We start from the raw sequence: 20,568 nt of genomic DNA, 5'->3' as shown, positions 1-20,568 counted from the left end.
GTTGTAAGAGATGCTCTTCATCTGCCCATTCTGCAGGCACCATTGTTGTAGAAGGACATGAGCTCCACACGGAAGATCTGCGTCTCATGTACACCTTTGATCAGGTTGCCGGAGGATCTGCACAGTATGAAGCACATTCCGATGCTCAGGTATTTTATTGGTTATCTTTTTTTTATTTCTTATTAAGGAAAGAGTTTGTCTAGAAGTAATGTGAAAATGGTGAGGTGAAAGCTGGGCTGATTTTGTCTGCTCAGTTGGTTCAACAAATTCCAGGAGTCTATCTTCTGAATTTTGGAAATGTTCAAGTGCTCTCTTCAGCATGGCATTTTGTGAGGAGCTCTATGAAAATGTACCTGAGCTTCTGAGTGAGTTAATCCCAGCTTTTTTCAAAGTTTATTACCTATTCACCTGTTTTCTTTGCATCATCTCAGGTTTTAGTTCTGCTGGATGTTACCCCAGACCAGTCCATGGTGGATGAAGGAGTTGCGCGGGAAGTGATTAATCGCATCCAGAAGCTTCGCAAAAAGGTTAGGAAGCAACGCTTTGGAGCAAGACATTTTAATTTAAGCAATCTTTGGGCAATCTGCAGCAGAAATAGATGCTTTTAATTAAACATGAAGCACTGTATCATTTTCTCCTAATGTATAGGTTTCTGATCAGACATTATTTTCATTTTGAATTTCCATGTTAGTAAGTAGTTAGATTTGAACAACGAGGTCGCTATGCATCATCCATAGTGCAGTAACTAATTTGTTTAGTTTACTGAGCCCCTCTTGTTCTCTGACGTGCAGCCCTGTGGCAGTGGTTCAGTCCTGGGTAAGCGGCTCTCAGGCCCGCCTGCCTCCTGCAAGTGTTATGTTCTGTTCCGTCTCATTCCAGTGTGATACATCAGCTGGGCTGGGGAGAGCTGAGACATTTGAGCATGGGACCGCTATAAAAACCAAACTCATGGCTTAGCAAATTGCAAGAGGCATTTCTGGCACCGATTTGTATATCTACACTAACGATTTTGCTCTAAAGTGTTCTCATACATACAAATGGTGCTGTCTGACCTTTACGTTAAAGCACTCTGAACCTCTTCCTTCTCTCTACAATACCGGTCCAGACAGTGCTGTACTCACTCTCTCCATTTTGTGCCAAGAAGGTGTGGTCACCACAGAGGTAAGGGCCAGTCTAAAAAGCCTTTAATCTGGAGAGGACATTAAGTAATAGCTAACTCTGTACAAAGAATTCTAATGGTTTAAAAAAACCTCATAAAACCAAACAGTCCCCCATCCCCTCATGCACATACACATTGCAGATGTGGAACATGTTGTTCTGCGATATATGTAGGGTTTTCCTACTTGACTAAGTTGGTGGCAATGTGCTACAATTTGCATCTTTTTCGGGCTTACGCCTGAAGAAATCTGGCAAGAGCTCTACATGATGTGTAGAGAAAATTTTCATGGCATGTGTTTTTGGGAGAATATATCTGTACGGTTAAGAATCTGCATGAATCTCTGGTATAAGACTGAAAAACTACAAACCTGTACCAAAATAGTTATATATGTTGAAAAAAAAAAAGCATATATATATGTAAAGCCTATGTAGATTTATTTCTGTGTAAAATAAAAGCAGGAAGGAATGTGGCCATGAAAGGTCTTTCATAAGTTACCGGACGATTTAAATTTACTTCTGTAATAACATAAAGCCATAATTTGTTCTTACTTAAATGAATATCAAAATACTTAATCCTGCCTAATAGCTAACATGATGCTAGTGTGCACTTATTCTGTCATTCTTTCATTCCCACTCCAGTTTTAAAAGTGTACACATAATAAAAAACCACAGTAACCATTCCTAGCATTAGGGCAGTCATTACTTTTAGCAGATTTTAGAAAGAAAGCTTTCTTAGTGCTACTATTTTTTCTCTTGAAACCATTTTCTTACTGAAGCAGAATTTTGCTCTAATTCAGCTTTAAAGAGCACCATTCAAGTGAACTGCGCTTTTTCTGAGGTACATGTTAGTATGTGAGATGTGATGGAACTAGTGTGAAGGCTTAAAAGTCAGGTCACCACCTTCCAAAAAGATACCAAATGTCTGGGAGACTGTTGGGTGTTAACAAAATGTCACTGGTTGAACATTTGTTCAATGAAGAGCCAAGGGTTAAATTCCAAGCTGATAGGGTGTGTAAATGCTAGTAAAAGTCTCATCCAGAAAAGCTTTTTAATGATTTTGGTAGGCCTTCAGCTCACTAAGGGGGTGAGCTGGTAAATGAATTTGAAAGCAAGACATTTTGAGTGAAGTATATGATTTGGTAAAAAAATCATGTTTCAAGCGTCTTTCCTGCCCTTCTGACAAAAGAATTGTTTTCTTCTAAATCTTTTGTGGAAACTTTTAACAAATGCCTGGTAAATATATTTTTAACATATTTTTTCTTCAACTTAAGAGATATTTATCTTTTAGCTTGGATACGTGGAAGTCATCTTGCTGTCATTAACAGTATATTTGGTGTATCCTACAGCGAAATCTGGTTCCTACAGATGAGATTACAGTGTACTACAGAGCACAGCCAGAAGGTGACTACCTGGACACTGTTATTAAGGAACATACGGATTTCATTTTTGCAACAATAAAGGCTGCCCTGAAGCCTTACCCAGTGCCTACCTCCAAAGACGTTCTCATCCAGGAGACAACCCAGGTAAGAAGCAAAAAGCATTGACTGCATAGTTGGTTTCATTACCTGCTTTTAGCTGAACAAAGTGCCTCAGTTACGTAAAAATTGTATGGTAGTATTTTTATGTGGGATATTGTTTCATATGTTTTGTGGATATGGTTTCGTATTTATACATTGCATATTAGTCTTTTTGCTTTAAAAAAAGAAAACGGGTGTTCTGTATGTGTATTATACTATTACTTGAAAATGAAGCCGCTTGGGCGCCAAAATAAATATCCTAGGTAGTTGTTTGTGTAAGCTTAATGCACATTATTTGTAGTTGGGTTAGTACATTGTTCAGACAGCAAAAATATTGTTGCTCTGATTTCTCTCAAGTTAATATGCTTTTGTATTAGAAATGTTCTCCTTTGAGGCTAAATGTTGCCTTTTGGCTTAAGACCAACTTCACATATTAATGTCTGAGGATGCTTTTTCTGCCCCGTCTCTACTAACAATGCAGTTTCTTAGATGGGCTTATTCTTTCAGCAGCACATTTGAACTATTTCCTTTGTTTTATTTGTACTGTTTCTTCTGACATGTTTTGAGAATACTTTTGCCACAGTTTTGTTCTAACTTCTTATATTCAAAAGGCATTCCTATAAGAATTGTGGATGAAACATTCTTCCATCTGAATGTCATGCTAGACTAGGAAGACAAGAACAAATGATACATCTGACTTAAAATTGGATTTATGGGATGTCTTGGGGGTCTGAGATTAGCTGAAAGTGCATATTTCGTCCGTCTTACTAGCAGTATGTGTAAAGGAAATGTTTTATACTTATTAATTATACTTCTGAAGTTGTACAGATTTCAAACAAAGCTCTGTTTGGCCTTTTTCAAAGCTATTAGTTCAATCTTGAGACAAACATAGAGAAAAACAGTGTGTAAAAGTAGAGAATATTGTCGTTGAGAAATAGGTCAAAATATTTGGTTATTTTTTCTGAGTACTTATTTGACTGGGATACTGCTGATGGACAGTTTGATGTTAAGTCAACATCAAATCTGAATTGCAATATGAAAGCAGCTAGGGAAAAAAACATGTATAATGCTGGGAAACACTTGTCTGATTGCCTCCGAAATTACCCAGTACTTGAGCTTTACGTTTCATTGCTCTGTCGTTCTGTGAAAGCTTTCCTGCCTGTGCTACGGTGCTTCACCCCACTATTATTTCATTTAGTGGATTCTAGTGAAGAAAAACATGGTAGAAAGCTGAAAGATGAGTCTATTGGATTAGTCTTATATAATGCTGTCTATGTAAAGATGAAATCTTGCCCTGACAGGTGCTGGTTATTATGGATATAATTGATAGCTGTTGTCAGCAAAAACCACACATCTGTTCTGTTTTGGAAATGGTGAGCTGGTATGTAAACCAGGGAGAGGAGGTTTGTGGGTCAGGCTATGCATTTGCACAAATATCAGATTTTAGACTGGGAAAACCTAAAAAATTATAGCTGAAATAACATTCTCTATGGCAGAGAGTTCTGTGTGGCTATTGCAGTTGATTAAATTTATAGACATGTAATAATCTTGTCATGGTCATGGAGCTGCGAGTGCCCACCTGTCAGCTTAGAATCTTGGATGTGGAGGTTTTTTCAAACAAAACCATCCGCAGTGGTTTATTGCAAGGTCTGTGTACTGAATCTATAGAGTTCAGGTATAGTAAATGGAAGCAAAGAAAAGCTTTTTAAGTAAATGCAGAGTTGTTTGTTGTTGTTTTATTTTCAGGAGTCTCAGTCACTACAAAGTCCCTCCCTGCAGAGTTAACCTGTGACCTTGGCTGCCTGGGTTGCCCTCCGCACATGTGGATGGTTCCTGTATCATGGCCTTGCTGTGCCTCAGCAATTGTTAGTCAGATAATTAGAGTTCAAAGTAGAGGTTGCAGAGAGAGAGGTGACAGATTTCAGTGCAACCGTAACGTCTTCCTTGGCAGTGGCGCTTTCTGGGCTGCGGAGGTGGATTGCTTAGCGCAGGTGTTTGACTCTGTGCTCTGTTTTTTCTGTTGTAACAAGCTTGTCACATTTAGAGCCATGGATAAAAATACCTGAAGTGAAAAAGCTCTTCTTTAGGGCTTTGCTTTGACCCTTTGGAGAGTTGAGGACAGTTGCAGCTGTGTGCCGTGAGTTTGTGGTTTGGTACGTGAGACAGGGCCATGGTTGGTTGTGTCTCCAGCAGTCAGCGCTGCCTTGTGCTTTGTACTCACAGTGTCAGGCATAAAGACCAGGAAGATATGAGTTCCAGTGGAATTCTGCATCAGCTGCCTTCTGTTGGTGGGGGCTGATAGCAGCACTGACATGGAACATGCCTTGGTGACCACTGGGCACTTTCAGACATAAAAGCAGATGCAAGTAAAAATAACAGCATATAATTCCACAGGTGAGTTCATAAATTACAGCAGCTGCGACCTGATCTTTGCACCAAATTTCTGAAAGCTATTAAAAGAAGTAACAGAAATCTCCACAATGCTGAATATATGTGAAGATTGGGAGAAAATGAAACGCAGTCCGTCTTTTCTACAAGTAATTTGATTGCATTCAGGATCAGTGTTTCTGCAAAATTACGCTGGATCAGTTGTTGATACAAGGCCTTAATTATGAACTCTTCTCCCAAAGACTTGCTCTCAGAGACAGCAAAAGAAAAAAATCAGTGGTTGCTCAGAAAATACTGGGAAGGAAAAGCACCTACTTGAAAAATGAATTTTTAATTGCTGGTAAAATTGGGTAAACACAAAATTAGATTTCCCGCTCCATAAGCGTCTCTCCCTACTTTGCAGTAGGAGCTCAGCAAAGACCAGCACTTGAATGTTTGTCTGACTGTGAATCTTACCAAAGACTGTCTCTAAATTTGCAAAAAATTGGCCTAAATGGCCATGTAGTACCAGTTGTTCATATAAGTGATTTCCTTGTGATATCTGTTTGATTATGAATTTTAATTAAGAGATCCTTCAAAGTGTGATTCCCATGAAAAGCACTAAAGGTGCAGGAGTAATACCAGCTTGTACTTTGCTCAGGAAGAGACCCATGCTTGGAAAAGCTACCAAGTAAGTCTGTTTCTGTAGCATTGCTACAAGATTCCCAAGTGTCTTCATCCTGTTTCTCATACTTGTTCCATTTCTTGATGGGGTGCTTTTAATTAAGTTTTAATTGATTCACTAATTGCTAATGGGAAGATATGCAAAGGTTGACTTGGTATCTCGATGGCCCCTTGGAGCCGGTGGAGGCTTCTCCAGACAGCGACTGCGAGCGGGGCCCAGATACTCAGAATTACCTCCGGAAGAGTGTTCCTCTCTTAGCTATTAATATATTCACTTCTGGATTATGTTTTCGGAGACACTCATCACTGCTCATCACTTGTGAAAATCAGGCTGTTTATTCCTCTCAGTTTTTTTATGTGTTAAATACTGTGATATCATTAATACATATTAAAGAGAAATTAATACTTGAAGCACTCTGAAGGAAGATGTGGCAAAAGTGGCTATTTTATTGCAAATCATATTTAGTACAAGACAAGACCTTAATGTTGTTTATTTAAGGAAACCATTTTGTTGTGTTTGTTTAAAACAACATTCAAGTAATCATAATATTCCTCCTTCTTCAGCTGAAGGGATCAGAGCTAGAAATTACACTCGTCCGAGGTGGTTTGTGTGAGCGTGTTGGTCCAGCCTGTGCCTACGTCAACCTCAAAGTTTGTGTTAATGGGACAGAGCAAGGTAGGAATGTACTGGGTTTGATTTGTCAGTGGGGGTGTTAAAAGATTATTTGGAAAACTGCGTGATGAATGTTGGAGTCATGGATTTATTTGAAAGATGGTGCAAACTCCCTTCCAATAGTAGCTTTAAATACTTTAAAATACGTTTATTAAAAGCAAAAGCATGTGCTGTCCATGAAGTCTTCTGCTGTGCACCTGAAGTAAATGCTCAGGTGTGCATATGAGTTCTTTATATTCTGGGTTTGTGTGTGAATATATGGAGATGTACACAGTCTATATTTGTGTGTGTATGTTTCCCCACGCTCAATGTGGACCTTGAGAATTTTTAATTCTCGATGCAGTCCTGTGAATGTAGGTGATCCAGTATCTCCTCTGGAGAAATGCTTTTGGAAAACTTGGATATTAAGTATAGAGCCAAAAAGGATACTTAAAACCAGAGAATATGACTGTGTCTTGTATAATCAAAAGATGAGTATAGTGCTAAAAGTGTTACAATGTTGAGTGAATATATTAAAAGGGGAGAAAACTAAATGTAATGTCTGGAATTTTCTTCCTACATGTGTTTACAGTTTGTGTGTCCAATAAGTGTGCCTTGTTCAACATGGTTACAAAGCTGCTTATTGAATAGTCATGAACCTAACTATAGAGGCTGGCAAACATCTCGGGGCACACAGTCTTGACAGTTTTTAATCAATATGTTACTGGATTATAATTAAGTAACAAAAATTCAACTACTTTGTTAATAAAAACAAATATAACTTCCATACTCTAAATCTGAAGTGTACTTGAGTCTGTTTCCCTGTTTTCTTCCCTCTTTCTTACTACAAAAATTTATGGAAGATGCAGTGTTGCTAGTTTTAAGTTAGATTGGAAACTCACTGGAAGTCATTAGAAAAACTCATTGAGACTTGGATATTGCTTCCAAACTGCATTTTAATTTCTTAATTTTGGTTTTAGATGGTGTATTGCTGCTGGAAAATCCAAAAGGAGATAATACTTTGAACTTGACTGGACTTGTAGATGCTGTCTCCTGCATTTTTGGTCTTAAAAATTCAAAACTGACAGTTTTTAATGGAAAAACAGGTAAATGGAGTATGACAAGGAACATTGAAAGTTTTTCGAATAGCAGCTAGGAGTTATTAACTGTGTAATTTTTCTATGTACATACAAAATTGTTAAGAAAATGCATAAGGAAATATTCTATTTTACAGTACTTAGCTTATGAGACTGTGTTATAGTTGCATCAAAATGTTTCTAAAAGCTGCTGCTAAATGATGCTCATCTCTTCTGTTATCTTATTTCCATTGCAGTTCTCATCAGGACAGAGCCTGATTTATTTCAGAAAGCGCTTTCATCAGAGGCAGGCAATGCTATATATTGATGGCGAGCTGCCACCAGCTTTTGCATGCCTTTTTTTCCCTAATGCCGCAGTAGGCAGGGTGAGAACTTAATTTGAATGCAAACTGCAATCTGTAGAGGAAAAAGTGTTGCTTTTTCGCTCTAGAGAAACTTGAGGATCCCTACATTTCTTCTTCTTAGAAAAATCTGTGGAATATTTTTGCAGCTTGAACTTGGCCTCTGTTAAGGCTTGAGAATGTAAATTATCTTCTGTGGGTTATATATATAGTTACAGGCTATATCATAGTTGTGTTCATGACAAAGATAATATAGCTGAAACAGGGAAGAGAAGCGTTATGGAAGATGTTGCAGTTAGTGACTGTACTGGCAAACTGACATTCTCTCCCGTGATGAAGATGCTGCTTTATTATTACATTCCATATACTGTTTCAGTACATCAGAAAAAGTTACAACTTAAAAATCAGCACACTGAGAACAAGATTACACTAAAAACCAAACGTTTTAGTGAAGAAATACGGAAGGTAGAGTCCTTACATTAGAGCATGGCCACTGTTGACTTTAGTGGTCTTTCAGCAGTGATAAAAACTCCTTGTACATTCTTAGTGTTATTTACAGGCACATTTTGACCTTCAAACTTTGTCTGTTTTCACACCATTAATATTAAGTCTAAAATGAGCAACACAGAAATTCTAAAATACTGCAAAAGTGATTACTGGGTCGCTGTAGAAACTTTTGCTTCTGGATTTTCACAGAAGTATTACTGAAGGAGCGTCTGAGGGGGAGGCACTGGAGTGGCTGTTGCGAAAGGCTGGTTTGGGTGCCCACAGGACTGATGAGGGTTTACAGTGTGCCTGCCTGTCAGAAGGGGAACAGCCTTGTGTCTGTCACGTCACTGTTACTATCTCAATCTTTAGTTTTCTTACTTGTCTTTTCCTGGAAGTATTTCCAGAAGAATTTGGGGGGGGGCGGGTTTCATACCAGGTGTGTAATCCATTTATCTTACTATGGTAAAACCTCTTTCCAAGTTGTGCTCAGCTGAACTGAATAGTTTTAGCATACAAAATGATTATTCTCTGCTTTCACTTGTAGGTGATTTATAGGAAATTCTGGATCTCTCAATATCTTCAAGTTTCAGTTATATTTTTAAAGGAGGAAATAGTTTTCCTTGAAATAATTTTCCCAACAGTAGTGATATACTTCATAGCAGTGTGGTCTGTGCCCACAGAGGTGGGTGGGCACTGGTACAGTTCATTACCATTGCAGATACCAAAAGATGACCTGCAAAAGGCCAAGAAGAGTTGGGGAACTCTCATCTTATTCAGATCATTAGCAGCTTGACTACTTACCTGGTTTGCTTTCTGCCACTAACAGACCAAAAGGATGCAGCATATATCTATTAATGCTGAATTCCTGAAGTGTTAAAGAAAATCTAAACCTTTCCTTGAAGATTCTTTTCTGCTGTAGCAACAAAGGCTTTCTCTTTTTCCTTTCCATGTTGCTTTTGCCCTGTAGGTATCGTTTCAGGATTTTCCATCTTGGCGTGCTTGATTTTAATCTTTCACTCTCTGTAAGTGGTCTGGGCAGAGCGGGTTTTTTCCCTGCCCACTTATTAACAACCTGAAAATTCCCTTGGAAAGATTAGATTATCAAATTCACTTTTGCTGCAGTTTGGCAGAGATCTCAAGTAAGTACCGATCAGCAGAATATATCCTCCCTGAGGAGTAAGGGTAGAAGGTATGTACAAAGAAAATAGCACTTAAAGATGATGGAGGATAGAACCAAAGTTCCTGATGTTTGGCTGGCATACAATCCTTTTGGTTTATCTGCCCAACCTTTGCATGGGTAATGTTAGGTGAGGCCTAATGGTGATTCCCGGGTCCCCTTAGGTGAGGCCTAATGGTGATTTTCCAGGGTCCCCTTAGGTGAGGCCTAATGATGATTCTAAGGTCTCTGGGTAAGACAGGGGATTGGTATCAGCTGCCGCATCTGAGAGGAGCTGTGAAGAAAGCTCGTGCACTCTGGATGAATTCTTGATGAATGGTTCCCGTGTGTGTTAATAAGATTGTGACCCAGTAAAACCATATTTCTGGCTCCTTATTTTCTTTCCTGTGGTTCTTACGACTGTCCACTTTACTTGCAGTAACTTATTATCTTGTTTTCTAATTGTAATGAAGATTCACATAGGGTTGTGTAATGGCATGAAATCAGGCAGTTCTTGTATTAGTGGAGGCTGAAATATGTCCTGCCCTGTGATTTTCTTTTTGCTCTAGATAGCTAAAGCTGGAAATTTTCTAAACTTCTTATTGGGAATGCTTTTTCAGTTGCACCTGGCTTTAATGGAAGTAGCCCATATTGAAAAAGTCTATTTAAAAGAAAATTAGTTATGGGAATAAATGGAGCTGTAAATCATGCTGGGCTTAAAAAAGGAGTGGGGGGAGGAAGGTGGGGCAAAAGTCCCTGTATAAACTTCATAGAGATTAAATGAGACACATACCAAGATTTTTCAGAGGGCTTATTTTTTTAAAACTCTATTTGTAGCACTGTTTTCTGAACAAGACTGCAAAAACATTTTTTAATCTTTAATTTTTAACAGGCCATGAGGCTGTATGGTACCTTAGAAGAATATTACCACTTAAATCTCAGCTTCAGGGAGAACAGACTTTAAAAGTGATTTTAATATTGATGAGCACTTGTACTATCTGCTTGTTTTCAAGTGTATTGTTATAGATGAAAAATGATCCACTTTTTTACTTGCTCTAACTAGAGAGCTGTATGAGCTGACTCCATCGGCAGCGCTGTACATGAGCTCTTCCTTGTGACGGTGTCAGTGATCCTGTCACGTAAAATGCTCAATTAGCTCAACACACAGATGGCCATGGCTGCAGCTCGTGCCCTGTCACCCTGCACAGACCCCCGGTGCTCCCTGCGCCGCGCTCTGCCTCTGCTCACCATGACCTAATGACCGTACGTACATGGCGAGCAGCGCTGCTCTAGGGCTCTGCGGGGAAAACCCTGCTGCTCACTCCCTTTCCATACGATGAAATCTTGTTAATTCCTCTCCAAATCCTGTTAATTCCTCCCCACTTCTTAACTGAGTTATTTTCTTCCTTTCCTGTAAGTAAAACCAAAAGCAAAGCCCCCTCCGGTGCCTGAGCACATACCTGCACCTCAAATGTACCAAAACAGCGTTTGGGCAGCTGGCAGATCACCACCAGCACTGGAAACTTGCAGTCTTGAGAACTGAATTTTAGGAGCAACAATTAAGTTTTGCCTTTTTTTTTTTTAAAAACTTCATACATAAATAAATATATACACACATATATATAACATGTTGCTTTTTAAAATATAGCATTTTGGAATCTTAGCTGCTGTCTGAGGTCTCCATCGTTCCTTAGGGCAGTCTCGCCAGCCTTCCATGGTGCATCGCACTTCGATGGTCTGTGGCAGCTGACAGAATTTGGGGAGTTTGTAGCCTGTGATTACTTTTTACCTTTTCTTTGTCATTGTAGTTGTGGTTGGTTTGTTTGTTAGATGTTGTTTGGTTTGGTAGGGGGGGGGTTGGTTTTCATTTTGAGTTTATGAACATGACTGGAAAAAGGAGTGCCCCTTCTGCCTCCCTGAAATTCATTGCAGATGAACTGATGGAGAGCAATCTTTGTCAAGTGCAGGCTCCATGATGAGAGTAGGGCTGATAGGGAAAGAAAACTGTTGGAAGGCGGTGACAGATGTGTCTGTTCTGTATGTATGGGCAATGCACAATTCTTACAAGAATTTAGATCTACTAATTCTTACTGGTTTTGTTGTTCGGAGTTCTTTTGTAGCTGCTAAAGCTTTGTAGCAGAGAGTGATGTTATTTCTCTGCATCTTTAATGTTGTGGCTATCAGCAGCTTTTTTTTACGTGTGTGATAAGACAGGCAGCTGCTCACGTAGATAGCACAGAATGCAGCCTTCCGTACCTCATTTGTATTACAGAAACCTCATTAGCGTCTTGTCTGAGGGCTTCCAGGGTGTTGGTATTACTTCTAAAATCCTTGGAGACATAGGTTCTGCTTTGGGTCTGATCTTCCACCATTTTCTAAATATGCATGACTGGAGTCATCTGCTGAATCATCAGCTACTGCTGACATTAATTTTAATGCAGGGGCATTATTCATGAGCTAACCAGCCACTGATTTTACATTTATTGTCATCTGGAGTTTGAGAGAAATGTCCTGATGTGACACATCAGTGACACATATCCAGTGCAGCTTCAGCTAGTGAAGTCAGGGTAGAGGCAATTATTGTAGGTTTTAATTTAATGAGATAAATTGTTTGGCTTAAGTGAATGATTTCTTGCTTGTTTTAAGTTATTTAACTATCTTTATTGCATGAGTAATCATGTTGTATATTTATGTGCATGAGAGATGTTACATAGGAGCTAATTTCCACAGCAGATTTAAGTACTCTGTGTTATTAAAAAACCAAAATATTTCTGCAGAAATTCCATTTTTCAAAATGGAGAAATGCTCTTTCTTGAGCGAGGAATTGCAAAGAGGGAAACACTTCCACTGTGGAATCAGTGGTTAGAAAAGACTCATTGTCAGCTAATGGAGTGAGAGCTGGACCTCGGCTTCTCTGTAATGGCCTGACTCATCTCATTTCGTTTTCAGAACTGATAAACAAAACTGACTTGCTTAGTCTCAGCGGAAAGACTCTGCATGTGACAACAGGGTCAGCACCTGCTCTGCTCAACTCCCCTGATGCTCTGCTCTGCCAGTATATCAACTTGCAGCTGATGAATGCAAAACCACAAGGTACGGTGGATACTGAGCCCTCCTCGCATACAGGCTGAGCTTTTTTGTGATGCAGGTTTTGGGCACCATTGCTTACTGATAAAGAGAAGTACATCTATTTTCATTGATGGTGATTTTTATTTTTCTCTTAGTACGTGCTTTCTAATAAACACAATATTTATATTTAGCTTTTCTTTCTCTTTTCATAAAAGAAAAGCGAGAGCCACTTAGAGATAAGGGACAGCTTTTAAACATGAGCCCTTCAGCATTGTTCTCCTCTTTATGACCATCAGCTCACCTGTGCAGTTTATTTAGAAAGGCTGAGTCTAAAACTGATCAAAAATGAGGAGGGCAGTGAAGGAGCTGCCAGCTGTTTACTGAGATGTTGCCAACAGCCTGTGGAACACTTCTCAGTGCTATTTAGAAACCCAATGAATTGTATTATTAACCTGATCTGGAGTATAAATATGTGCATGTAATTCTGTTCCACAGCTGCTAATCTTGTAACTTCTCTGAATCCTCACATGGAAAACGTTGTGTCCTTAGTCACTCCCTCTTAATCTCTGCCAGGGTACGAGTCTGTTCTAGGCTGTCCATGCGGAATTGTATTGACACTACTGGGAACCTACTTGGGCTCAACATTTGTTTTTAACTGGTGATTTGCCCATCAGTAGGTACTTTGAACTGTAGTTGTTAGTGGTTTGTGTTTCCAGTTGAAATATTTCATGTTTCCCGGTCTCCAGGTTTTCCAGTTTACCAGTGTAAAAAATTCTGCAAAGTTTTATTTTTCAAGCTGTTAATAATCACTTATACTTCCAATTCTATAATTCATCAATGTATTTAGTGAATATCTGTAAGTAGGTTGGTATGGGGAGTTACTCAGTACTGTGAAGAAATGGAGATGAAATGGAAGAAGAAATCCTAAATTTCAATTTACCAAGATAAATTAATACCATTCCTCACCAATAGTGTTTATCTTGTTATCACTGTTTATCTTGTTCAGAATGTCAGAAGGGGACGGTGGGGACTCTTCTAATGGAAAACCCTGTTGGCCAGAATGGATTAACGTACCAGGGTCTTCTACATGAAACAGCAAAAGTTTTTGGGCTCAGAAGCAGGAGGCTAAAACTGTTCCTGGATGAAGCACAAACTGAGGGTAAGCACAAACTTTTGATTTGCTTGTCGAAAGATACTTGGAAGTTTTTGCTGAGGAGCAGCTAATGAAACCTGAGATCTAGTTTAATTACTAAACGCATACTGTTTACACGGTGGCTTCTAATTTTGCCCAGTAATTCAATAGTTATTTAATGAAGTCCTTTAAGCACACGTGTGCATTTAGAAATTCCAAGCTCTAATGCATTCTCTTCATGAAATGGCCAAGACAAGTTCTGTAAAGGTTTTTTTCCTTTTGAAATAGAAAGGTCAGTGAGCAGCGGAGATTTGTGCTGCGTGCTGCTGGGACTAAGCAGAGACAGTGAATCTCCTCCTAGGAGTGAGGGAGTCTGAAGTGTGAATATTTTAAGAACCTGTTCCAATTGTTCCTATAACGTTCATATTGTTGCAGATACTATTTTTTTCTTACTTTTGGAGAACGGGAGTGGGTGGAAGAGAGTATCAGATCTATTTTAGAGTAGTTTGAGTAGGTCAGACTTCGTAGGGTTCAGCAGCTGCAATTCATTCAGAATACCTGGGAAGTAGGGAGCTTTATCACACAGTTGTGTATCTGAAATGTTAAAGAATCTTCCAAAACTGCTGACAGGTGGTGAGGCTTAGAAACAAAAATCTCTGATTCATGAGAAAGATAAAACTAAAGATGTACTTGTACTTGTAGTGCCAAAAAGTTGGACCTGAGAAAGATTTGGGACTTTATTTGACAGGAAAAATGGATTAGAAACTACATGGTAGAAACCCCAGATATTTCTCTGTGTTCAGGAAAATTCAACTGTTAAATGAAATGCTGTCAGGGATTCTGTCTCTGGTTTATCATAGTAGTGTGATTTACAAGCGGTTTGGGAGGGATACATGGCACTTAATATTAACTTATTCCATGTTAGGTTACCTGTCCAGAACTTAGAGGTCTTGTTTAAACTAGTGATCTAACTGTGGGGTGTGCTGGGTTTCCTCTGGGGTGCCTGGCAGTTTGGGATGAGGAGGGTGGCTGTAGTGCGGCTTCCCAAAGCTGGGGCCGCTCACCTGTCCACGGCTTGAAGGGATTCCCGTAGGATACATTAGAATCAGAGCAAGGGGGGGTGGGTTCTCTTGTGCATTTTTTGTAGGTGTGTGTGGGTTTTTTGTTGTTGTATTTTGTTTTGGGTGTGCGGGTTTTTAAATTATCAATTTTATTTCATGTGACCTGAACTCTGTTTATTCAAAAGCTGGTTTTATAAGTAAAATAGATCTCAAATATTGATGAGACTTGCTAGTGATAGTTCAAGCTAATGCTAAAAATAATGTGCTGAATGGTGGTAAGAATCAGAGAACTGGAGTATTTAGAAACAGTATTTAGAAACAGCACAAGACGCAAGAACCAAGTACATCAACCACACTCACTTGCATAAACAAGAAACGTCCTTGTGTGTGAAACCTTGCTGACTAGGAATTCAGCCATTCAAGAACAATTGATTTTGTATTTCTTTCTCTTTTCTGTCCCTGTTACGGGGCAAAAGGGTTCATAGCAGCATATGACTTAGTTAAGATACTAAAATAACTACTGCAGAAAACTTTTGAGCTTTGAAAGATTAAAATTTATAGCCTTTAAGTCTCAATTTATGTAAGAGTTTTTTAAATGCCTTTACCTAAAAGGGAAATCGCTATAATATATTTGTAGTATGAATTCTCCAGAACTATTTAAACTTTAAATAAATTGTATAAAGTGACAACTCATGATGATGTGAAAGGTCAGATTTGATAATTCTTCAAAGCCTAAAACAACTGATTTGGGTTTTTTTAGGCTCAGAATGTAGAGAATTTGGTCCTGAAGGTTTATTTGTGTAGCTAACGAATGCTTATGCCATATAGCTATGCATCTGCTGTCTCAGATTTAATTCTCACCATGCAGCTCTTTTAATAACATTTTAATGATATAAACACTGAAATGGTCGTATTTTATCTTCAGATCTCTTTAAGTGCTGCATATAAAACAAAAAATTTAATGCTTCTGCAAAACATTCATTCAATTAATGTTTGTCCATTGTTGCAACTTTGTAATCCCCTACTCATCTTTTTGTCAATATATTTCAAGGTCTTACCTTCAAAACAAAAAGTTCAATCTCTTTTCTTGAGTAGGTTATTCTAATGATTTATTCTAAAAATATAAAATAAATTATTTGCTGTTAACAATTTGGAATGTTTGAAAATAGGCCATGAGTGGGGAGGTTGATGCCTGTTTTTATCAAAGGAAAAGAAAAAAAAATCACTTGGAGGAAAATGAGGTACCAGTTTTGAGATAATAACTTTAATGAATGAGAATGAAACACGAGTTACAGGTGGCTGATTCAGCTGTGTTCGGGGTGGAGGCAAAACTTGTCCATGTGTCAGAGCCGTCCTGCGGAGGAATCAGCAGAGGCACAAGGATGTCCGTCTCTTGATAAGGTTTCCATTTCTAATAGTAATTATTGTCTGAAATACTGTTGAAAACAGTGGCTTTATGTAGTTCCTCATTATTCAGGGTTTTTAAAATAAATAGTTGAAAGAGGACTTTGAGACCGAGTTTGTAGTTTGTTTGGCTGCTCCTGCAGACCAAAATAACTTTCGTACATACGGATGTAATGTTTTCATGGGGAGGGAAGGAAGGTTAATGAGGAAATAAAGCACTAATTGTTGAATTGAATTATACTCTCTAGTTCTGTAAATGGGTATTCAGCTGCTTGAAGCAGAGCATTACACTGGAAGAGAACTCCTGAAAAACAGTACCATCAAGATCCATAAGGGCTTCTTAATCAATTAATAGATGCCTTTTAAACTTTGATGCAGACTATATCTGCTCAGTCTAAAAATGAAACCTTTTTTTTGAAGAAAGATGGGGGCTTTAATGTCAGAAGGAGCGTGCGTGCTGTTACATGGAGGCAAACCTTCTCCTTGCTGTTTCTAGAACCAGGGTTCACTTGGACACCATGGTACTGAAAACTAAACTGCTTTTATATGGTGTCCATGGAGGCATTTCCCAGACTGGCCTCCCCCACCACACACACACACACACACACACACACACACACACACACACACCCCCAGCCCCTCGGTCGCTGCCGGCTGGGCAGAGTCAGAGCAGCGGAACATCAGCCGTCAGTCCGTGACACAGAGCAGCGCACAACCTAAGTGTTTCTACTGAAAAAAACACCCAGCCATTCGGAATGTTATTAATCTGTGGTCTGTGCTAACACTAGTGCCAAATTTAAAATTTATCTTTTATTTGCTTGTGTTGTCTTTGGGGATTCTAGCGTGCAGAGGAGCACCGTAACCCCCCCATACGCTTTTGCTTTGGTTTCAGTGGGTGTATTTGTGGTTACCGCGGGGAAGTTTCTTAGTAAGGAGACCTCTGGGATATTTGTCATTCAGATTACTTTAATTCCAAAGCTGTACCTCCCAGTATTCACAACAATCTGCTCTGTCCTTGGGGGGAGTTTGCTACAGCTGATGGGTGCTGGGAAGCATTGAGCCAGCCAACATCTAACTTCTTGGGAAAAATGCTCTGTGTGGTGGCAAGAAGACTGAAAGAGATTTCCAGTTCCTGCCAGCTTCACAAGTGACTTTTCCTGTAGCCACAAAGTACAGTTACTCTGTGTTTCATAAATAATCATAAACCCTGAATCAACCTGTTGGAAATACGCCATATCCTTAAAAGAGGTTTGTTTGAGCAAACTTTATCCTGTTACTGTTCCAAACGATATGCATATAGCTCTGGAAAGACTTAAGGAGTTGATCTGGTATGCTATGAAATTCTTTAGGCGTACCCGGCAAGGTTGCTACATTAGTTTTTCAGCAGAGACCGCTACAATCCTTGTTTTAAGTATGGAGCTCCAGTTAATGTGTGCACGTCCTTATCCTCGTGCTCCTTTGCACGCCCCTTCTCTCTTCTGCCAGGGACAGTGTGCTGGAGGAGGAGGATCTGTGCGGCCACCCACACAGCGAGCTTACACGGGACTCTGGTCCTCAGTGCGTTGTGTTGTATTGTTAATATTGACCTCATATCATTGCATTATCAAATTCTGAACTAGATATTTTTTCTGTGGGAATGGGCAAGCTGGGAGCTGTGGGCTGACACAGGCTTTCAAAAAATTCTTCTTTGTAACCTAGAACAGTATCTTCATCTCTTGGAGTGGCAACCGTGGTGTGTGGTGACACTCCCTTGAGTGCACCCTGCTTGAACAGGAGGGGATTTTGAGCTGAGCAGTTTCTGTCCAAGTCTCACCTTGAACCAGTAGAACTGTCTGAGTAAAATATTCGTGGATGTTGTTTTACCTGTCACCAAGAGCACTGACTGTTTCCTTCTGTTTCTCTTGTTCTCTTGGTTCAGAGATCACAAAGGACGTCTCCATGAAGAACTTGAACATGAAGACTGTGTATGTTCGTGTCATACCCACCACAGCTGAATGTTGAGAATTCCATTTTTATGAATAAGACCACGTCGACTTTTTTCCACAAAAAAGGAAGTAAAATTAAATCAGTAAGCTTGTAGATGAACATCCAAGTTGTGTATGGTACTTTTAACATCCCAAATTGCACACAGGATGTTTTCTACCAGTGCATGTCTAATATGCTGCTCTTTGGTTTCAAATACAATGTATTTTCATGATGTTATCTTATGATACTGTAAAATTGGTCCAGAAAAACATCAGAACTCCTTAACTTTAGATATCTATGCAGTAATTCGCCTGAAAAAAATGGGACTAGTACCTCAGTGATGCTGTTCTCTGCCTGCCCTTTATGCAGGAGGCATCCTTGATTTTTCATGGGTTACCTACAAGGCTCTATGATATATATATTATATATATACACCATGTTACAATTGCTTTGAAATTTATTTAAGAGTTACCTGGATTTGTTCATTCAAACGAGCTGGATTTTCATCAAGTGTTTGGCTGTTGGTTTAAAATACTCCCTAATTTCAAGGCTTGGAACAATAAATTTGCTTCATCTCCAAACTCTTGTTTCCTTGAGTTCAGAGTACTTTGCTTCCTTACATTTTCTGAAGACGACAACACTTATAGCACTGTATAGATCAGGAAAACCCAGAGAAACCTGAAATCTGAAAATGTCCATACTGAGTGCTAATGACTGTTTGGATTGTGATACCATCAGGCTTTGTGGATTTTGTTTCATTAGAGATTTGGAGGAGGGTTTTGGACTTAAAACCACTTTTAGATTGAAATTAGTGTTGGGTTTTTAGTTTTTATAATAGTCCATACGACTTGCCAAGCATTTTACTTGTTGACTCATACATCCATAGTCAAGTGAAATGATCAGGCCTTTTTTCAGTTTGGGGGTGGCTTTTGGCTGGTTAAGTGTGCTGAAGTTCTAGTTTAAGTTCCATGGCATTTCAGTGTGTAGTTAATGGGTGCTGAGCTCGTTGTACACACTGGGCTGCCAAGGTACACGTGTGTGCAGCTGCCTCCCAAGCACAAGATCACATACACTGCAAACGAGAATCCGCAGAGAGTAACACGCTGTAAGAACAACAGTCTCGCTTAGCATGTTTTTCCATTGCTCCATGTTTTTTATCTTTATTAATATAAACCAAAGCATTTTTGTGATAACACTATTTTTACCGGGAATAAGTATAAATAAATGTTCTGTGTAACTACAGTGCTCTAGTGGGCCATATCAAAATTGTGAGTACTTGTTTGAAGTAAATAAGTTTCTGACATTCAGCTTACATAAAATTACTTTTATCAGTATCAAAATGTCAGTGCCTGAGCCTGCTGAATCCCTGGCCTGTCCGGTGTAACGAATATTGGACATTGCCCTCAGCCTTTCCCTGTAAGTCAGCTTGCTTATCTCCTTATTGATATAGCGACGTGGAAATCAAATTTATGACATTATTTTTTTCAGTGACATTAAAAAATATCCTGGTTATGTCTTTTACAAAGGTAAGGTTGCTGTTCCTAAATGGAATAGCTTTGCTTTATTATTTATGGAGAATAAATGAAGATGGCAAATGATTGCAATCTAACCTCATTCTTAATGAGATGATCTAAGGGGACATTACTTGCGTTTTTAAAGAGTTATTTGGATTGTGTATGTGTAACTTTTTCGTTCTAAGGATGTTGGCTGGCCAGATTCTGTGTAAGGACTGGGTTAGATTATATATATGTACATATATATATATGCATATGCTTTCCAGTGATTTGAAAGCCCAGCCAAGATTTATGAATTCACTCCGAGTTACAAACAGAAAATCTTGAACAGAATCTTTTTTTCTTTCTCAAATATGCTTATAGCTGCTTAATGTCAAAAATAATCTGCCCTTAAAAGGAGAAATACTTCTTGTGACCTTAGTCCAATCATCTGGTACTTCACATGAGTAATAGTTGATTGGATTTCCTTGGTTTTCTTTATGTAAATAACCGCTCTATGCTGAAAATGAAAACTGGCTTTTCCCTCGCCTTTATCCATGAGCTTTCCCTGTGACGGCATCCTGCAGAATAGCGCTGCCTGTAACAACAGAACTTACTGTCAGAGGTAATGGATGTAAATTATTTACTCCCAGGGAAAGAGGTAAAGGAAAAAAAATTGTTAATCCTGCTGTATGTGTCCCTTAGTTCTACAGGAACTACGCAAAGGCAATTGGCTTTAAGACAAAGTTAGTGGAGACAGCGCTTTATTTCTGTAGGCCCGATACTGGTCTAGTTTTGTGCATGAGGCTGCATGGAGGTTGCCGTGCGAGCATAACTACCCGTTATTTGCTTCTCGGAGAGTGTTTATGGAATAATGGAGTTTGTACCGTACTCTGAAGAGCAACCTAAAAACCACAGGGAGGCTGCAAGGATGCTCTCCTGTGGGCTTCTAGTCTTACCACAAAATAACAGACAAAATATGG

The 20,568-nt window shown here is 39.1% G+C and overlaps 1 protein-coding gene across 6 annotated transcripts in view; it reads left to right on the top strand.

The window, feature by feature from the left end:
- Positions 1-18,719, top strand: part of IARS1 (isoleucyl-tRNA synthetase 1) — a 106,199-nt gene extending 87,480 nt beyond the window's left edge. For 5 of the 6 annotated variants that reach the window (XM_080350829.1, XM_080350824.1, XM_080350825.1 and 2 more), the window contains 8 exons: positions 37-149; positions 432-527; positions 2,505-2,681; positions 6,291-6,402; positions 7,359-7,484; positions 12,411-12,554; positions 13,537-13,689; positions 18,046-18,719. In XM_080350829.1, the coding sequence (XP_080206955.1) occupies positions 37-149; positions 432-527; positions 2,505-2,681; positions 6,291-6,402; positions 7,359-7,484; positions 12,411-12,554; positions 13,537-13,689; positions 18,046-18,128 (1,004 nt within the window). In that variant the 3' untranslated portion in view covers positions 18,129-18,719. Of the gene's footprint in view, positions 1-36; positions 150-431; positions 528-2,504; positions 2,682-6,290; positions 6,403-7,358; positions 7,485-12,410; positions 12,555-13,536; positions 13,690-17,152; positions 17,287-18,045 lie in introns of those variants that run through there. The other variant, XM_080350828.1, reaches the window with a different exon arrangement.
- The last annotated feature ends 1,849 nt before the right edge of the window (positions 18,720-20,568 follow it).

The sequence above is a fragment of the Nesoenas mayeri genome (genome assembly GCF_963082525.1).
Source record: "Nesoenas mayeri genome assembly, chromosome: 10".
In the NCBI taxonomy this organism is placed as follows: Eukaryota; Metazoa; Chordata; class Aves; order Columbiformes; family Columbidae; genus Nesoenas; species Nesoenas mayeri.
The sequence above is the reverse complement of the archived record's forward strand: the minus strand, read 5'-3'. Positions and strand labels throughout refer to the sequence as shown.